The sequence below is a fragment of the Xenopus laevis genome, chromosome 5L, assembly GCF_017654675.1.
Source record: "Xenopus laevis strain J_2021 chromosome 5L, Xenopus_laevis_v10.1, whole genome shotgun sequence".
Lineage (NCBI taxonomy): Eukaryota > Metazoa > Chordata > Amphibia > Anura > Pipidae > Xenopus > Xenopus laevis.
Window position 1 is genome coordinate 35,445,618 of NC_054379.1, and position 19,661 is coordinate 35,465,278.

The 19,661-nt window shown below is 37.1% G+C and overlaps 1 protein-coding gene across 1 annotated transcript in view; it reads right to left on the reverse strand.

Annotated features, from left to right (window-relative positions):
• Window positions 1-939: 939 nt before the first annotated feature.
• The window catches only part of xrn2.L (5'-3' exoribonuclease 2 L homeolog), a 61,728-nt gene continuing 43,006 nt past the window's right edge, over window positions 940-19,661 (reverse strand). The window contains exons 21-30 of the mRNA XM_018262855.2: window positions 19,230-19,313; window positions 18,609-18,706; window positions 16,493-16,572; window positions 15,681-15,737; window positions 13,689-13,757; window positions 13,443-13,574; window positions 12,420-12,556; window positions 7,088-7,148; window positions 2,676-2,784; window positions 940-1,761 (exon numbers count right to left, since the gene is read on the reverse strand). Of these exons, the coding sequence (XP_018118344.1) occupies window positions 1,702-1,761; window positions 2,676-2,784; window positions 7,088-7,148; window positions 12,420-12,556; window positions 13,443-13,574; window positions 13,689-13,757; window positions 15,681-15,737; window positions 16,493-16,572; window positions 18,609-18,706; window positions 19,230-19,313 (887 nt within the window). The 3' untranslated portion in view covers window positions 940-1,701. The remainder of the gene's footprint in view (window positions 1,762-2,675; window positions 2,785-7,087; window positions 7,149-12,419; window positions 12,557-13,442; window positions 13,575-13,688; window positions 13,758-15,680; window positions 15,738-16,492; window positions 16,573-18,608; window positions 18,707-19,229; window positions 19,314-19,661) is intronic.

Sequence of the window (19,661 nt, forward strand, 5' to 3'; positions counted from 1 at the left end):
TACAGGAGTAAAGATTTCAAAATTGAATATAAAAAAAATCTGTTTGCTCTTTTGAGAAATGGATTTAAGTGCAGAATTCTGCTGGAACAGCACTTTTAACCGATTCATTTTGAAAATTTTTTTTTTTCCCATGACAGTATCCCTTTGAGGATTAACACAAATAAAGCAGGGAATGAGTTAGCTGAAGCTACTGGACTGAATATTTCATTTAGATACAAATTGCACTGGATCCGGAGAGTCCATGCAATATGAATCAGAATTACACATCTAAAAATTACTAATAGTTGCCATTTTTTATAATAGAATTAAGCTCAGGTAACGAAGCATGTGCTGAAATCAGCAGAAAGATGATAGGGAAATACTGGGGCATCTTCAGAGGTACTACTAAAGGGATGTGGTTGGCTTGGGCTAATGTAGTATGTAGATTAGTGTTATTTCTTGCACAGTAGCTAATGCAAAAGTACTAAATAAATTAAGAGTAAACAAAGCTATAGAGGGAAATGCAAATGAATTACATGGATCAATAAGCTAAACTATACTAAACAGTAACTCTAAAATCTAATCAGTTGTGTAGTTGCAGCAGTAAAATTAGCAGTAAAATTAGCGTGAGCACAGTAGCATGTTTATCATGGAACACCCCCATTACTTTGCTTACTGACCTGTGCAAGAGAAGCAGCAGCTGCTAAAAGGGGTCAGTCAAAGTAATCATTTATATCTTGAAAGCAAGTCTTGGATTTTTTCTGTAAAGCAAACCCCTTAACAATACATTCTAATGCTCTTGTTACATTACAACTAACCTCAGGGTAACTATAGAAGACGATGACAACCCAGTATGTTTTTCTAAACTATAACAATAGTTGCCGCATTGAAAAGCTGTTTTGCATTAAAGGCAACACAAGCGATAAAGATGCTGCGGCACAGAAAACACAAAGCATGATGTAATTTTGAGACCACTTTATAAAATGATTCCTACAAAAAAAAAAGCACAAAACAATGTATATCATAAAGATGCAATGGTTAAAAATATATATTGTCACATTATTTAGATCAGGGATCCCCAACCTTTTTTTTACCCCTGAGCGACATTCAAATGTAAAAAGAGTTGGAGAGCAACACAAGCATGAAAAATTACATGTGGGTGCCAAAGAAAGGATATAATTGGCTATTTAGTAGCCCTATGTGGACTGGCAGTCTACAGGTGGCTCTGTTTGGCTATAAATCTGTTTTTATGGAACCAAAACTTGCCTCCAAGTCAGGAATTTAAAAATAAGCATCTAAGTCAGGAATTTAAAAAAAAAACATCTGCTTTGAGGCCACTGGGAGCAGCATCTAAGGAGTTGGTGAACATGATGCTCATGAGTAACTGGTTGGGGACCACTGATTTAGATCATAAAAGGCAAATCTTCTTGCCAGTCACCAAAAAAAGGAAAAAAAACTTTGAAGACACACAAACACATTGCTTGCATTACAAGAACCTTGGGACAAAATCCAGTATCTAAAAAATTAAAATACTGCAGCATATCACAAGGACATTAAGAATGCAAAATAAGCATATACTGATATATAGTAGTAATCATGTGGAGGGGAAGTTAATAAACAAACAAAAATAAAAAAAAACTATTCATAGGTCTGCAGGTCTTTTTTGAATTTCCATAGAAAAGGGAACAAGGGCCCTGTTAAAAAAAAAAAAAAAGAAGCAGCTTAATTCCGGTGATATCTTCCAGGAGGTTGCGCCTGATAATTCCTTCCCTGGTTATATCCCTGAAAAAAAAAAAAAACACACAATTAGAAGTTTATTTACTGAACTAAGTATGCACAAAACACATGGCATTATTCAGAGAAGCTGAAATGCTAACAACACACCCCATAACAAAGGATACCTAAATAATGTAGGTTGGGAACAACGGTAAACAATGCCCTGAAGAACAGCAGTAGTTTGTAGGACATGCTTTAAATGTGCTCCTTCATTAATACACTGACACTTAATAAAATGAATAGCTCTCCAAAACAGGTGCCAAAATGTACTTTAATTGGTTGCGTTCTGATACACAGACCCTAATGTCCTGATTACACAAAGCAACTGCAGATGTATAGCACCTTTGTGGCGATTATTGGAATAAAGTTGTAGCATTACACTACTAGGGACTCCATTATAGTCACATTAAGGGGCAGATTTATCAAGGGTCGAATAGTAAATTCGAATTTTCGAGTGTCAAAATGCACACATTCAAATTTTAAACCCCCCTATTCGAATGGATGATTTATCAAACCTCGATCATGGAAACAGTCCTAATCTTGGCCTAAACCTGCCAAGTTCATGTAGAAGTCAATGGCAAAGGTCCGTTGAGCGATTTAGAGTTGTTAATAGCCTTCCTGATATTTGAGGGGCATTTTTTGGGAGAAAAAAAATTTGATTTGTTCGAATGGAATACAAACTGAATATGGTTTCGACTTTTCGGGCGGGAACCATTCTTTCGAATATTAGACAGATTGTTTCTTAAATAACCTCCCAGTCAAATTGTATATTCGTATATATTTGTATATTCAAATCAAAATTCAACCTTTGATAAACGGGCCTCTAAATGTATATTGTACACTCCTGAACTTGATCCTCCTCCGAGAGCGGTTCCTCTTTTTTTTTTTTTTTTTTTATTGTCTGGAAAATTGAGATTTACCTGCCAATTCGAATCCCCACCATATCTCTGATAATAGTTACTTGGTCCTCTTTGTCCCATTTGCTGGTTCATAAAAGCAGGATGTTGGTTCTGCATGGGTCCAAAATTCCTGTTAAAAGTAGGGGAAGATTCAATGAAGGCTTCTGTGGAATTCTGAGGTGCTTTAGAAAGTAATAAGGCAAGATGAAAGAGCGCGTGTGTGTGGTGGGGGACAAGAACATTACAAAGGACAGCTGTGTTGAATATAAGTGCACCAGATCTGAATTTGTCCGATGGATAAAACAAGGGGAGAGAAAATTAAAAATCAAGCAACTAATTCTGCAGACAAAGTGTAACAATCAGGAAAAAAAAACCAGGTTGCAAATCTGTTGCAGTACACAGTAGGGTTTTCAGGAGAAAAAACGTTATCCTAAGTGTAAACATATGCAACGGGGGAGAATGCTTTATTTTCTCTAAGTCCAGACTCTTTAGGCTCGCCATTCTTTCTAGTTAATTGCAGATTGCAAATGAATTCTTACAGCAAAGAATTTTGAATCTAGGGTAGGGGCCTTGTCTGTTTTTTTTCCCAACCATTATTGTGTGCAATATGTCAGGGGGGTCTGATCGGGAAGAAACCTTTTCAATTTCTATTGATGCGGTTTTCCATTGACCGTGGTGACCTAGCAACATCAGCACTAATTGGCAGAGACTAACATTTGCTATACAGTTTATATGGGAACACAAATTCAACGTCTATTATCATCTAGATTGCCGACCAATATTACTAGCAGCAACAAATGTTTTAATTGACACAAAGCAGCAAATCAATTTAAAGATCTAACCAAAAATAGGCCTGCAGCATTGCAGTAAATTACCTTCTAATTCAGGTGCAAGGCTTTATGATTTCTATGGTCAGCCCTCTTCCTCATAATACAATGTGCACATATAAGCCAATATATAATGATTTCTTAGCCCTATATAGAGAACTGAACCAATATTAATTATAAAATACTCCTATCTACATGATGCTAAATAAACCAACACTATAATTGCATTTTGTTTTAATGTATGTGTGTGTGTATTGTGGGGGATATGTATAAACAGCCACTATATACAGAGATTTTTTTTTCCAAGCGCTTGTGAGCAGGGGCCTCTAATTTTAAAGTTTAATTCTGTAAACCATGGGTATTAAAGTGAAATGATAGCGAAAATTTAATATAAGCGTCAGCATACTGAAATAAGAAACTTTCTAAATACAATCAATTAAAAATTCAGTATCGTTTCTGAAATAATCAAGTTTATCTTCACTATCCCTTTCTCTGTTTCTCCTCATTCTGTCTTCATGCAGCAGTTGGGTGTCAGATAAAAGATCCAATATAACTTATAGGGGGGCTCCTTTTGCCTAGAAGACGTATAAGCGCGCACTATTAAAATCATCAGACATCATGTCTCTACACATGCAGGATTTGTGTAAAAGGCATTTTGTTAGATTTTGTTTGTACTGAATCAGTTAGCCCCCCTATAAGATATATTGGATCTAACTGTCAATAAATATCTGACACCCAACTACAGGTATGGGATCTGTTATCCGGAAACGCGTTATCCAGAAAGCTCCGAATCAGGGAAAGGCCGTCTCCGATAAATTGCATTTTATCCAAATAGACCAAATTTTTTAAAATTATTTCCTTTTTTCTCTGTAATAATAAAACAGTACATTGTACTTGATCCAAACATTATAACTAATCCTTACTGGAAGCAAAACCAGCCTATTGGGTTTATTTACTGTTTACATGTTTTTATAGTAGACATAAGTTATGAAGATCCACATTATTGAAAGATCCGTTATCCGGAAAAACCCAGGTCCCGAGTATTCTGGATAACAAGTCCCATACCTGTACTGCATGAAGACAGAACAAAGAGAAACCGATACTGAGAGGAATAGTAAAGAAACTTGATTATTTCAGGAACGGTGCAGCATTTTCAATTGATTGTATTTAGAAAGTTTCCTATCTCAGTAGGATGAAGCTTATATTAATTTTTTTCGCAATAGTTCCCCTATGGTTTATAATATTATTGTTAGATACTATGCATTATGCAATTTACTAGTGCAACATAAATAATGATGGAGGCTCAGTAGACACTAATGAAAACAATACGGAAATGCTCTAAGGCACAGCTGATATTTTGTTGCCGTTTTTCTTCTGTGTATTTAATACACAAACTTAATTTAATAAATGAATGGTGAGCAACAATATCACACTCAAAATCACGAAGAAAAAAAAAAAATACAGACATTAATGAGAAAGCAAAAGGAACAAATGCTTTGCAGGATACACTTGCGATGTCACAGTCTGAATAAAATGATCAATTCTAAAGGTATTTATTTCTTAAGGTGAACTGGGCAAAGGGCTTGTGTTTTAGCCATGAACATATGTAGAACATCCCTCATTATGAAACCATGTCACATTCTTTCTATTGCATGGTACTTGTTGGTCTGTGGATCCCATAATCCTACTCAAAGTCCCTTCTGCTTTTAATTCATTCCAGTCTTAAGCAGTTAAAGAAACTGTTTTCAGTGGCAACTAATAACTACTGACCTACAGTGACACGGCCCTACAATAGCCTTGTCAGTCCAAAAAAACTTCCACGAAAGAAGCTGATTAGGACTTCAAGAGGTTTGTAGCAAGAATCAATGGCATGTCTGTGTTAACTGCAGCTCCAGCACAGAGCTGGTAGAAGTGGAACACTATTAGTTATGCCTCATTAAACCCTAGAACACAACCAAGAGACATTTGTTTAACCAATCATACAATTCATTTCATTGGCAGTTACATACGTTTATGGTATGGTCAGTATATAGCACGAGAAGGACTGTGTACATTGCATGAGGATGTTGCAAATGTTTAACAAAGTATTAAACAAAGTAGAAAGTAGCTTTAAATGAACAATGTCACTAGATCATCATTTACAGTTATTTGTTGCATATACCATCTACTACAGTGTGGGATCCGTTATCCGGAGACCTGTTGTCCAGAAAGCTCAGAATTAGAGAAAAGCTGTCTCCCATAGACTTCATTACAATTAAATAATCAAAATTGTTAAAAATGATTTCCTTTTGCTCTGTAATAAAACAGTAGCTTGTACTTGATCCCAACTAAGATATAATTAATCCTTATTGGAAGCAAACCCAGCCTATTGGGTTTATTTAAGGTTTATATGTTTTTCAAGTAGAAGGTATGAAGATTCAAATTATGGAACGATCAGTTATCCAGAATGCTCGGGACCTGGGGTTTTCCGGATAACAGGTCCCATACCTGTATATCTAAATTTTAAAGGAACACTATACCCCCCCAAAACAATGTAGGTCTCAATAAAAAAAGATATTGCATAAAACAGCTCATATGTAAAACCCTGCTTCATGTAAATAAACCATTTTGATAATATACTTTCCTAGTAGCATGTGCCATTGGATAATCATAAATAGAAAATTGCCATTTTAAAAAATAAGGGCCGCCCCCTGGGATCGTACGATTCACTGTACTCACAAACATACCAACAAACCATACATGTTAGGTCACATGAGCCAATTAACAGACAGAGTTGTGTCTTTTGCTTCCAAACTTCTTCCTGTTACAGTTAGAGTTGTAGTATTTCTGGTCAGGTGATCTCTGAGACAGCACACAGACCATCACAAAATGGTGGTTCAAGGCAAGAGATGTAAAAGGGCAGTTTTTACTTAAATATAGATTCCATTTTGGTAAGATTCTTTAATATGCCACTTAATATGATGTAAATTATCTGTTGCTTAAGTATTCATTTTGGGGGTATAGTTTTCCTTTAAGCCCTTACCAGTAGTGCTTGTTCTGAACTCCTGTTATTTACAGTGTTGTAAATGAACTGTAATTTAATTAAATTGTGGTTACCAGAATAACTGGTATTGCGACTTGACCTTGTCTGTGCTACTGAAAGATTCAAATATGCCATTGCAGTACTATGAGAGTCCCACTATGTGACACTATGAAAGAAAATTGCTTTTTGAAACAAAACAATAGCATTATAAATACAGGTATGGGATCCTTTATCTGGAAAAAGTTATCCAGAGAGCTCCGAATTACAGGAAGGCCATCTCCCATACACTGCATTTTAATCAAATAATTCTAATTTGTAAAAATGATTTCCTTTTTCTCTGTAATAATAAAACAGTACCTTGTACTTGATCCAAACTAAGATATAATTAATCCTTATTGGAGGCAAAACCAGCCTATTGGGTTTAATTAGTGTTTAATTTTTTTTTTTTTTTAGCTGACAAGGTTTGGGGATCCATATTCCGGGAAAGCCCCAGGTTCGGAGCATTCAGAATTAACCCCAAATAATGCTACTTACAATGTTCCCATAAGATTTGCAGTCAAGTTAAACACGGAAGCAGATCTTACCTCTGTGGTGGCTGGTTAAAGAGAGGAGGGCGATTTGACCATGAACCTTGGGGTCTTTGATCTACAAGGGGTTAGAAAAAATAAATAAAACCAAACACTAATAACCTACAGAATCGGAATATGTTCATTTTATGAGAAGGCTAGAAGGCAGCTATTCGTGTAATACATTCTTAACCTATTTGGATTTAATGAAATGTAAATTAATAGCAGCCTCTGGGATCCATTAAAACAAAAAAGACTGCAGATATAAATATTATTGCTTATAGAAATACAACATGATATTGGCTGATAATTGTGGAGTACAGGAAGTAGTAATATCTATTACAGCACTGGTAGAGAAAAAGTGTGTGCTGAAGGACCACCCACTCGCTCCTTTGTTTTCTACAGTGCTACATTAGCGACACAGCCATAACAAAACAGGCAATTAGATGGATTCTCTTCTTCTAAACAAGATAGGCCAGTACACAGCATGAAAGGCTTCTAATCAATAGATGCTCATTCAGTACACAACATTCACCCAACTGCACAGAGCTCAAATCCTTGGGCTTCTCAGGATCATCATTGTTGAAGTTGAAACCTAACAGAAAAGCAAACCCATTTCTTTTCTTTAACGGGATACTGTCGCTTGGACCTAGATCACAGAAAAACCCAAAGGGACTTAGAGCAGCTGCACACCCCCCCCCCGGAATAAGTTTTTTTTCCCTGTAAAATGACAAAATTAACCCAGGAGAGAATAGGCCATAGATTTTTTTTTAACCAAAAATATAACATGGATGGCAATAAAAATAAAAAGTTAAATTAAATAACTTTTAAGCTATGCTGGAGATTTTTTTCCCCAGAAGGCTGAATTACTAACGTTCTAGAAAATGTTTTATCTTATTTCCCATGTTAGGTCTGGGACAGAAATATTCCCAGAAACTTACTTGCAAAAATGATCCCCCCACAAAAAACTTATTTTTTCCAATAAAATTACTATGATTTAATACAGGTAAAGGACCCTGTATCTGGACACCAGTTATCCAGAAAGTTCTGAATTACAGAAAGGCCATCTCCCACAGACTCCTTTATAATCAAATAATCCAACTTTATTGTTTTAATGATTTCCTTTTTCTCTTTAACAATAAAATACTTGATCCAACAAAGATATTTTTAATACAGGTAAGGTATCCTGTATATGGAAACCTGTTTTCCAGAAAGTTCTGAATTACAGAAAGGCCATCTCCCATAGACTCCTTTATAGTCAAATAAAAAAAAAAGTTTTCAGTTACTGGTCCTTTAAGAAAAGACTCCCCCCCCCAAAAAAAGTGTAAAAAAAATTCCAAAATTTGGATAGAAAAAAAAAAAACCCCATCTTAACTTTTGGAAAGCCAGTAAAAGATACCTGTAAATTTTTATTTTACCATTTCTTTTTAGTAAATGTGCCCCATAGTATAAGTTACTTTGGCACATTAAATGGCTAGTCATAGGCAATTTACCATGGTGCGGTTACTTGAACATTCAATTTAGCATGCCTAAACAGTTCAGAGTAGGAACCACTTGTGCATTATAAATCAGCAACATATCTCAAAAGTACCTTCTAGAGATGCACTCGGATTATTTTCAGGGTAGATTTTGATACATAAATGCGCCCGCCGATATATACTGCTGGGGGCTAGTTTGATTTTAATGCACTCTGCCATAAACTAAATGCTCAGACAGCTACTTGAGTGACTATTTACCTAATCAGCAAGGCAATCAAAGACAAGACCTTATGTTTACTGATTGGCTTAATCAAAATCACTTTCGGATTCAGCTAATTGACAAGTTTACAGACAGCGTGCAGAGAAAGTCAGAAAGCGGATACTTGGCTTAGCATAAAGCACATCGGCTGTTCCCAGAGTGCCGACACACTGTACTTGACTCCTTCAAGTTATCAGCATATCGCCAATTATTCATCAGCTGGAAATTGCTACATCAATGTCAAATCAAGGAACAGCAGAAGGAAACACCCACAGCCGACACTTGAAAGAGGTGGCAGTTTGATTGACCGTGCTGCCCTTCTCCATAGTCATGTTACTTTTGTGCGTTTATTAGACAGTGCTCCCATAAATGCACAAAATCCATTTTGTGTGCCTTTCCTTCAAGGATCAGCTATTCTGCAATCCAGTTGTCATTCAGGGCAGCAGCCAGAGCAATGCAATTTCCATTATTATGTCTTTAGAAAAAAAAAAGGAATATGCAGTTCTGTGAGCTTAAAGGGATACTGTCAAGGGAAAAAATGTTTTTTTTAAATGCATCAGTTAATAGTGCTGCTCCAGCAGAATTCTGCACAGAAATCGGTTTCTGAAATGAGCAAACAGATTTTTTTATATTTAGCTTTGAAATCTGAAATGGGGCTAGACATATTGTCAGTTTCCCAGCTGCCTACAGTCATGTGACTTGTGCTCTGATAAACTTCAGTCACTCTTTACTGCAAGTTGGAGGGATATCACCCCCTCCCCTTCCCCCAGCAGTCTAACATTAGAACAATGGAAAGGTAACCAGATAGCAGTTCTCTAACACAAGATAACAGCTGCCTGGTAAATCTAAGAACAGCACTCAACAGAAAAATCCAGGTCCCACATTCAGTTACATTGAGTAGGAGAAACAACAGCCTGCCAGAAAGCAGTTCCATCCTAAAGTGCTGGCTCTTTCTGAAAGCACATGACCAGGCAAAATGACCTTGATGGCTGCCTACACACCAATATTACAGCTTGAAAAAAAATACACTTGCTGGTTCAGAATTAAATTTTATATTGTAGAGTGAATTATTTTCAATCTAAACAGTGTAATTTAGAAATAAAAAATACATCATAAAAATCATGACAGGATCCCTTTAAAACACTGCAGCTCCATAGTAGGCTGAGAGATTATGTACTATATATTATATCACTTGCAAAAATACAGCTGCTTCATTGCTACGGCAACCTGTCATTAGCTTTACAATAAAAAAGTAATCACAATAAAAGATGTGTTCTTTAAGTGACAACACTGTCATACTGCTTAGATTCCAGACAATCAGCGGTTTATAAAATGCTCACTCAATAGGACAAACACAAGAAACAAGTAATATATTCACCATGTAAACAGAGAAAACACCAGAGACAAACAAATAGAGGAAAGGGAGAGGTGCTATTACATAGAATACAGCGGCAGAGTAATACTATGTTGGTATTAAGGATAAACCCTTAAAAAAAGGTCATTCTGGAAATCCATTGTGTTGGGAACAGGTTCAGCTGCCATTCATCCCTCAGCAGGGATTCTCAAACAATCTCTCACTACACCCTACACACATGCGCAATTCCTGCTCAGTGCAGACTAATCACCTGCTACTGTGGGTTATAAGTAACCCTCTGAATTTACTAATAGTTGCATGTAGCTTATTTTAGGAAAGGAAATTCCACGTTTTCTGCATGCTTCTGGGGGGGCTAGCAATTAGGCCCTTCAGACAGATTATATCCCCATGAATGCATACCTCCCAACATTTTGAAAGTAAAAAGAGGGACAAAAAAAATTTTCCGCATATAGTGCAGCAATTTTTTGACCACACCCCTTTATGTGGCCACACCCCCTAATTACCATGTTTGTTTTACAAAATTTGGCAGGTTATGAAAGTTTGAAAATATTTCTCCTTATCTAAACTGTAACAATTTTGAGACACAAAAACACAAAGTATCTCATTTGCACCTGTTAGCTGTTCTGGGCTCTCTGCTAAAAGCCAATTTAGTGAGAAACTTTGTTTCTTTTTCAGGCAGTTCAGTGCAGAGAAAAGAGGGACAAATCCAGTACAAATGAGGGTATGCGGGTTGAGCTGTCAAAAGAGGGACTGTCCCTCCGAAAAAGGGACAGTTGGGAGGTATGCGAATGGGGCCTTCCAACAAGCCAACCCGATAGTTATCCGGCTATAAGTCGACCAGATGCCAAATGGACAGGATTGATTGTCCCGTCGTATTGAGGAGTACATCGGCTCATTGCTGCAGTCCTTGCTCTGCCGGCTCTTGTTGTAATCTGATCATTTAGCCCTAGGGGCCAAATATCTCATAATCAATATGCAACTTGCACATTATTAAAGGGCTTTATTATTATTTAGATTATTTTGGGCTTCTGTACCAGCCCAAGGCAACCACAACCCTTTAGCAGGAAAGATCTGTGTCTCCAAAGATGCCCCAGTAGCTCCCCATCTTTTCTGCCGATTCACTGCACATGCTCTGTGCTGCTGTCACTTACTGAGCTTAGGGACCAACATAGTAGACATATAAATATAATGAATATAAATGTCACAATATAAGGCTGATTAGTAATTAATACAGATAATTACTACATGGCAGCACAGAAAACAGTAACTAGAAAGCCCATAAAGCAACTAGCTAATCAGCCTTATAACATCAGCTTATAGGACAGACCAACCTAATTTCCTTCTTGTAAATTTGCGACAACCCCTAAGCTTAGCTTCTTAACAGCTGCTCAGAGCCCACTAAGCATGTGAGTGTTGCAAGATGGTGACCCCCTGTGACAAGTTTGAAGTCCTGGATCATTGCTGCTATTGAGAAGCTGAAACTTTAGGCTGGTGCAATAAGTTCAGTATATAAAATATGGCATTTTTAGCCACATTCATTTTTAGGGTTTAGTTATACTTTAAGCCACAACACTTTTAGTAGTGTGTGTGGGAGGTGTGTTGAAGATGATCTGGAATTGCAGCTTCTCTGCTTCTGTTTTTCAGCTGTGAAGAAGCCTCCTGAAAGTGCTTGTGCTGCCTGTCGTTTACCTGCCTGGAATTTTACATTAGCAGCAACAGTTGTTATAGGCCAGGAAAATGGTGTCCTTCAAAGTAAATGACAGGCTACATTGCACTGCCATGCTTGTGGGCTTCTCTGTCCTGCTAATTGGGAGAACTAAAACAAAAGAAGTTGGGGTGGTATTTGTTCCAGAAGAAATAGTAACAATATAACCCATATCAGGTACAAATGGATAAATTACTACCCTGGAAAGAATTGCAATTCCCTGAGACTGCAGGGCAGCTACATGGGCCAGCTACACGCCTGAAATCAGCCACACTGTACAACCAAATCTACATAAACAGAGCCACCTTTAATCACTTCATATAACTTTTCAATGCACAACAGCAGCTGTGTTTTAAAAAGGTCAGGTAGATAATTTATTATTCACATCTACTTTCTGAAATATTGTATACAGTGCTACTCAATGCACATAGTCTTGGGCACATTACAAATGATTTATTAAGATAGTAATCTAAAAAACAAAACCCTCTGATTTGTCCTAAGACAAGTGCCGAGAAGATGATTTGCAGACTTACTTTGTAGCAGGGATGGAAGAGGAGCTGATCGGTTAGGCATTCTGTAGGAATTTCCAGGATTGTAAGATCCAGGAGGCGGAGCATTGCTATAGTGACCACCACTTCTCGAGGAACCTCTGCTCTGTGGCAAGGTATGGCTGGTAACAGAAAGAAACAACAATGAACTTGCATTATAAACTGCCAAGCCACGTTCCCATAGGAAAAAGTATGCCAACAGGAAATAGCACATTTTAAAATTAGATACACAGGAGCTTCATATTGCACTTCCACTATGGTTTCAATGCATGCTGGGTTTGATCTTCTTACCTTAATTCTACTAGAAAACAATAAACTCAATGGGATGTTTTTCCTTGCAATAAGGATTAACAATATCTTAAGTTTGAATCAAGTAAAAGGTACTGTTTTATTATTACAGAGAAAAAGAAAATCATTTTTAAAAAATTTGGATAATTTGGATAAAGTCTATGGGAGACTGCCTTTCCGGATAACGGATCCCATACCTGTACCTTAAATAGACATCTAATGGGGGCCTATACAGAAACAGAGGTAAAAGATGATGATGGTGAATGAAGGAATGAAGGTAAAGAACAAAGGTCCCCCCGTTAGGCCTGTTATCAGGTGCACTGAAACGCATACTACCAAAAAAAAAAAAAAAACACTAAAGGGGCCTATTTATGATGCGGTGTGTTTTTTATTTTACTCCATAAGAATGACAGATTTGCCTCCATTATTTTACATCACTTCAGACCTTTGTAAGTAAATTCCGGCGCAAGTTGCTCAAAGAAAAAAGCTTTGTAAAAAAATTAAGCTTTTTTTATAGCCAATTTATTTCAGATAGGGAGTTTTTTTAAAGCTTATGATAGACCCCTTTAAACTATATATGAAAACATTGTCATAACTGTCTCCTAGCTTTGATAATATTATAAAAAATCATTTTGCTTTTAACTATGAACTAGCACCAGCAGGCTGGCCCCTAGAAGCAATTCCAAACATCACTAACAATACAGATGAAATACAACATACCCTAAAGTTCGGAAGGCTGAAGAATCTAGGTGAACTTGTTTTCTGTTCTGATTGAAGCCAAGGTGTGGTCTCCACTGCCTGTCTTGATTTGACTTTTCCCAGTCACCTGGCTTTAATGTGGGAGCTGGCTTTCTATGGTAATAAAAAAATAAAAAAATCAGTTTAGACAATATATTTTGCTTATCAAAATGGTTTATCATGTGAAAACAATCCATCTAGATAAAGAGACATAAGGTAGTTACTTACTTTGCACCTTGTAAAACTACTGCCTTAAAAATGTAACCGTCTTCATACTCTGGATCTTTAAACTTGATGCTAGAAAAAAAATGAAATGAAGTCTGCAATCGTTTACGGTCTTATCCTACACTTGTACAACACACCTGCTCTACAAATTTCTGGTTGTGACTGCTCCCCTTGCTGAAGGCAGTGCACCTGGGTCTCTTCCATCACTTGGCGAGTTACTTTATGTTGATGGATTCTCTTCTATTTTGGTTATCCTCTTATCCTATACTTGCCATAGTGTTTGAAAAGTAATGCACTGCCTAAAGCAGAAGTGGCAGTGACAGAGGGAATTCCGCACAGATCGCTCACAATTTCTATATGAATGTCTATGTAACAGTCATCTCCTGTAAATGCTTTCCCACTAGCGATAAAGTGAATTGCCATTGGAAAACATACGCGCTGCTTCATTTTTCCAAAGTCATCTAAAGTTCCCTTGTGATGCAACTTAGGGCGACTTTGGAAACATGAATCTCAGCAAATGTTTTACCACTGGCAATTCAATACCACCAGTAGGAAAGCATTTAAAGGAAATAAGTCGCCAGCAGAAGAGAAGATTTATCGAGGGCAACTAATCTCCTGGAGTGCCATTACCCTACAGCACTTTTCCCACAGAACAACATGGAAGCGGGACTGGCACATTAAGACATTTTGATCATTCCTGGTCAAAAGGCTGCATTAGCCGATAAAAGTAGTTTAAGGAGAGGAGTCTGTCGAAATAAGTTTTCTTCGAAGCAGAAGTTGTTATATTGAAATAGGTTTACTGTAAAGATGCACATAATCATGGATTCAGCAGAATAGGAGTCTTTAAGAGAATTCAGCCAAGCTGAACCCTTTAAATCACGTAACTTAAGGTCATGTGATTAAGGCGATTGAAAAAAAACAAAACAAAAAAAAAACTTTCCCCTTATGTCCACTAAAATAAATTGGTATACACAAATTAATTTAAAGGGGAGCAGTCACCCAAAAAAATTTTTCAAAATCCTATTTTATTACATTAGTCAAGCAAAATGAACTTTAAATTACACAATATAAATTATTTAAATCTTGTTTCCTTCAGTCTAGGAATTCATAATTATAGCAAGCAGACAGGGGCCATTTGTGGACACTTAAGACAAGCCTTGCATCATCTCAAAATTTTGTTTGTGCACCAGAATGGGGGACCTGATGTCCATCCCCATGCCCTGGCTACACAATTAAATGGTAAAGAGAACGGGGGAATGTGGGGAGAGCAGTGACATCTAGGAAGTGCTGAATGGAAAGTGAAAGTAATTGTCTGCCCCGCCTCTATGCCTAAGGCAGACAATATTTGATAGACAGCGAAGATTTTAAATGACCTTACAACAGCTATGAATGCTTTCATAAAAAATTGAAATTTGATTTCATGTTTAATTTGAAAAGGACTTTTATTATACAGATGTGTGTCTGGGTGTCTATTTTAATGCTCTGTCAGCAGGCAAAGGTTAGCTCTTGCTTGACAAAACCCTCACTTATGAATTATTCAGTGAACAGAAAATACCTACATGGGAGAGTATGACATACAACATGAATCCAAACAACTGCAGATTAAATAAATTATTCAAAGTGCTTGGAAATGTGACAGACTAAGGGAGCATTTATCCAACAGGTAGGAAATATTCATTTTCTGCTGTTAACTGGTTATTTAAATATCGCCATGATTTTTTTTCAATGCGTCCACAGAAAGATATGTGCGTCTATGTACAGTATGTTGTCAAAGATCATCACCTTTAGTCTTGTATGGGGTGCAGGTATATAAATCTATAATTGCATAATGTCTGATGTGAGTAGTTCTCATTATATAAGGCTGCTATGTGTCAGAACATGCATATGGATGGGTCCATGGATGCAAGCATGACTAAAAAAATTACTGGAACGTGCTACTTTAAAATGTACCAGCAGCATAAGCAAGTCAAGTAAAAAAAAAAAAAAAAGTCTTACCTTATAGCAAAATTCTGAGTCAGATCTCGTAACAAAGGGACTGGAGACTTAATAATCCTGAAAGGGCAAAGAGAAAAATCAAGTATGTAGGATAGTAAAATAAAAGCACATTACCAATTGCAGGGTTGGAGCTTCCAGCAGTGTAATTTCTGTTTGTATACATCACTTTTGCAAGCCGTCTAATGATGCTATCTTTTGGACTAGCTCACTATTCTTCTAGACAGATTTCATTTAATAATAAAAATATACAGTCATCATATAACTGTGTATTGTTACCCTGAAGTCAACATAAGAACTGCTTAAACTGGATCACAATCTTATAATTATCATAAACAAATGTGTTTGAAAGTAAGACACAGAAAGTGATTGTATACGCAATTCTTGCTCTCTTTATACAGCAAGGTCCATGGCAGGAATAGCTAAAAAATTACTTTTGGGCCAGAAAGATGAAACACTATTATTCCCATTGGGCTGGTGTACTACTAAGTGCCTAGAATGATACGAATGCTAAGCAGCATATGTTTCTGTTTCCCACAGCTTTGATAGCAATTATTTGTGAATCATTTTATCACTTTTCTATATTCCGTTTCCTTCACACACAACATGCACTGCAGTTAACTTTTCCCTATAAAACCATTATCTACCATGCAAAGACACCAGCTCCATTTCCTCATCTATCCAGTTAATTGAACTGAATTAACTGAACAAAGCTAATTTCTTACTGGTTATGGGTTAACGCCCAGGTGTAAATCCACCCAGTGTTGCTAAATAAACCCTAGTCCTTTTACAGCATAAGTGGTCTTGTCACTTACGTGTTAGGGAGAACAGGCTCTTCCTCTAATAAAACCTTTCCTTGGATCCCATGGCACAATTCAGGTGGTATATCAGTAGGCTGCAATAACAGATTAGCGGTTAGCAAAACATAGTAGGAAACAAGGCTTGCTGAAAGAGAATTAAAAAATCTACATGCAGCAAGCCAGAGCATATGTTTAAGTGTTTTGTTCTGGGCAATATTGAGTTAAACGTGAAACTGCAGCCCCAGGGGCCCCCCAGTAAAATAAAAAGCCAACAGAGAGGTCCAATAATGGAAATAATCTGTAACAAAGTGACACACATTAAACAAACATTACTATATCTCTATAAATCTATATCTAAATCTTTATAAATCTGTATCTCTATAAATAAATATCTATATCTCTTAATTACTGTATGGCTATAAATCTATACATCTCTCTCTATACAGAACCCCATTTTACGTTTTTCAGGAGACAAGACCTGGTGTAAAATCCAGGAAAATTTTAAATCAGGGAAATGTATTATGCATAATATATAGGTGGGGCCACAAAAGAGCAATGTAAATTGAGGGAAAACTTAAAAGTCAGGGGATGCAAAACTGTATATCCATCTCTCTATGGGGGCAAATACCCTAACCCGCGAAAATTGGTCAGCGACTGCTTCACAGGCATCGCAACACTTCGCCAGGCGTAAATTCAATAGGACAACACCAATTCACTAACGAGCGACGTTGCGTCCAGGGCACCGAACACTGACGAATTTTCGCTAGGGTTACGTCAGCAATCAAAGCGAAGATACGCTACCGTTGCCTAATTTGCATATGGCGGGAAATCATAAAGTTACATGGACGTATATGTTGCAGCAAATACATTACACAAGTCCAGGGAAGCTTAAAGGAGAAGGAAAGGTTAAAACTAAGTAAGCCTTATCAGAAAGGTCCATCTAAATATACCAGTAAACCCCCAAAGTAGTGCTGCTCTGAGTCCCCTGTCAAAATAAAAACAGCATTTCTTTCCTTCTATTGTGTACACATGGGCTTCTGTATCAGACTTCCTGCCTTCAACTTAAACCTCATTGCCCTGGGTAAGAGCATGCTCAGTTTGCTCCTCTTCCCCCACCCCCTCCCTTCTCTGCTGTAATCTGAGCCCGGAGCAGGGAGAGACTCAGGCAGGAAGTGATGTCACACCATGTTAATACTGCAGCTCCTATCCTAACCAAACAGAGAGTTTCTAGAGCTTTTTACTCAGGTATGGTAAAACATTCTACAGAATAAATATAGCATTCTAGCTTGCACTATTGCAGCTAATCTATTGGCAATAAAATGCCTCCATAGCTTTCCTTCTCCTTTAATAAATAAAATAGAGTTGTTATAATGCCCTACACATTAGCCCAGTGTATAGTTTATGTTCCATGTTTATGTTAGAAAATGGAGGTGGGAACCCGGTTGCCCAAAGAAATTTTTACGGACCTTGAAAGGCTATCACTCAGAATAAAGGAAAAGACGCCAGCGTATTTTGTGACTTAGAAAAATTTAGCACTAAATGAGGAAGTCCTATGCACTCCATTGCACTTCACCTGGTCTGAGCTGGCAAAGGCAAGTCTGGCAAATTAGGTAACGTTCAGTAAAATCCACATCTTGGCAAATTTGCGGAGTTACATCCATCCGCCAGTGCCTGCCCTTAGCATCCATCTCCTTCACTAGCGAAGTGATGCCTGCGCCCATTAGGAAATCGGCGAAGTTCCGAAATGACGCCATGCTGGTGAATTTTCAATAGCGTTAGTCACTTCGCCCTTTAAGGAATCTGCCCCTATATATCTCTCTCTCTATATATCTATTCGTATCTCTATATACATCTATAGATCTCCCTATATACCTATATTTGACAATTACACATGCTCAAATCCATAAAAAGAATAAGGTGCCATAGACAAACAACCTCTCTCATTGATGAAATTAAATCTGTTGGGTATCGAGACTGCCAGTGTAACCAAGAGCTACCCAAGTAAAAAAGTCACTGTTTGACAGTCCCTACATTTTCATGAAATGTGTCAGAAGCTAGTATATTATGGACAGATACAGCTATAAAGAAGAAATGACAGATGTTGTAGGTCAATGGCTTAGATGGTACGTACCTCTGTAACATTTGTCTTGTAAAGTTCATGTATGAAGTCATTTAAGGGATGGCTTTCTCCAACAAATATATTATCCCCACCGAGACTATTTCTTCTCACTAATAGAAAGGGCAGAAAAACATTTACATGCAGCTGAAAAGTGTTGCTTAACACAAGTTCATTAATTAATGAATTGAATGCAACCTAGATCACTCAGGCATATAATTTCTGCTTTTATAAAGCAATTTAACAACTTAATTACACTACTAACATCCCCACTATTTGTAATTGTTTTGTCTTCCTGTTTTAATAAACTAGTAAAAAGGCTTTCTTGTGAAAACAGATCATTCAAGTCATACAAGAAACCTGCAAATGAGAGTTTAATTAACAAGTTTTAACGCAAGGTTGTTCTATTCTACTTTGCAGTTGCCAAAGCTCCATTTTTGCATCAAGGATCATTCAATTTACTTCAATTAAATCATCTACGAAGCAAAAGGTTACAAAATTGTTTAAAGGCAATCAATAGCAGCCATCCATTATATGGTGTTCATTTGCAGCCAAGCAGAGCATGAACGACAAGTACACTAATGCTAAAAACCTAAGTGATTACACAGACAACAAGGACAAATATCATCATTTTACTTTCATCAGGAGAGAGGTCAGGGTAAACCTCTTCCAAAGCAGCTCTCAGACGGCGCTCATCAACAAATGGCAACAGAGCAACACCTGAAGGGGAAAGGAAACAATCAATTAACCAAGCAAGTGAAAAAGGAAATGAGAGCAGAGCTTGGGGGAAAAATAGCAATTTCAGAAGCTATGGTGAAACGGTCCTAATGCAATAAAATACATATGAATATAGAGATGTAAACATTAAAGGGATTCTGTCATGATTTTAATGATGTAGTTTTATTTTCAAGTTACACTGTAAATAATTTACTCTACCATATAAAATTTCATTCCTGAACCAGTAACTATTTTTTTGTTGTATTGGTGTGTAGGCAGCCATCTCAAGTCATTTTGGTCATGTGCTTTCAGAAAGAGCCAGTACTGCACTATGGAACTGCTTTCTGATAG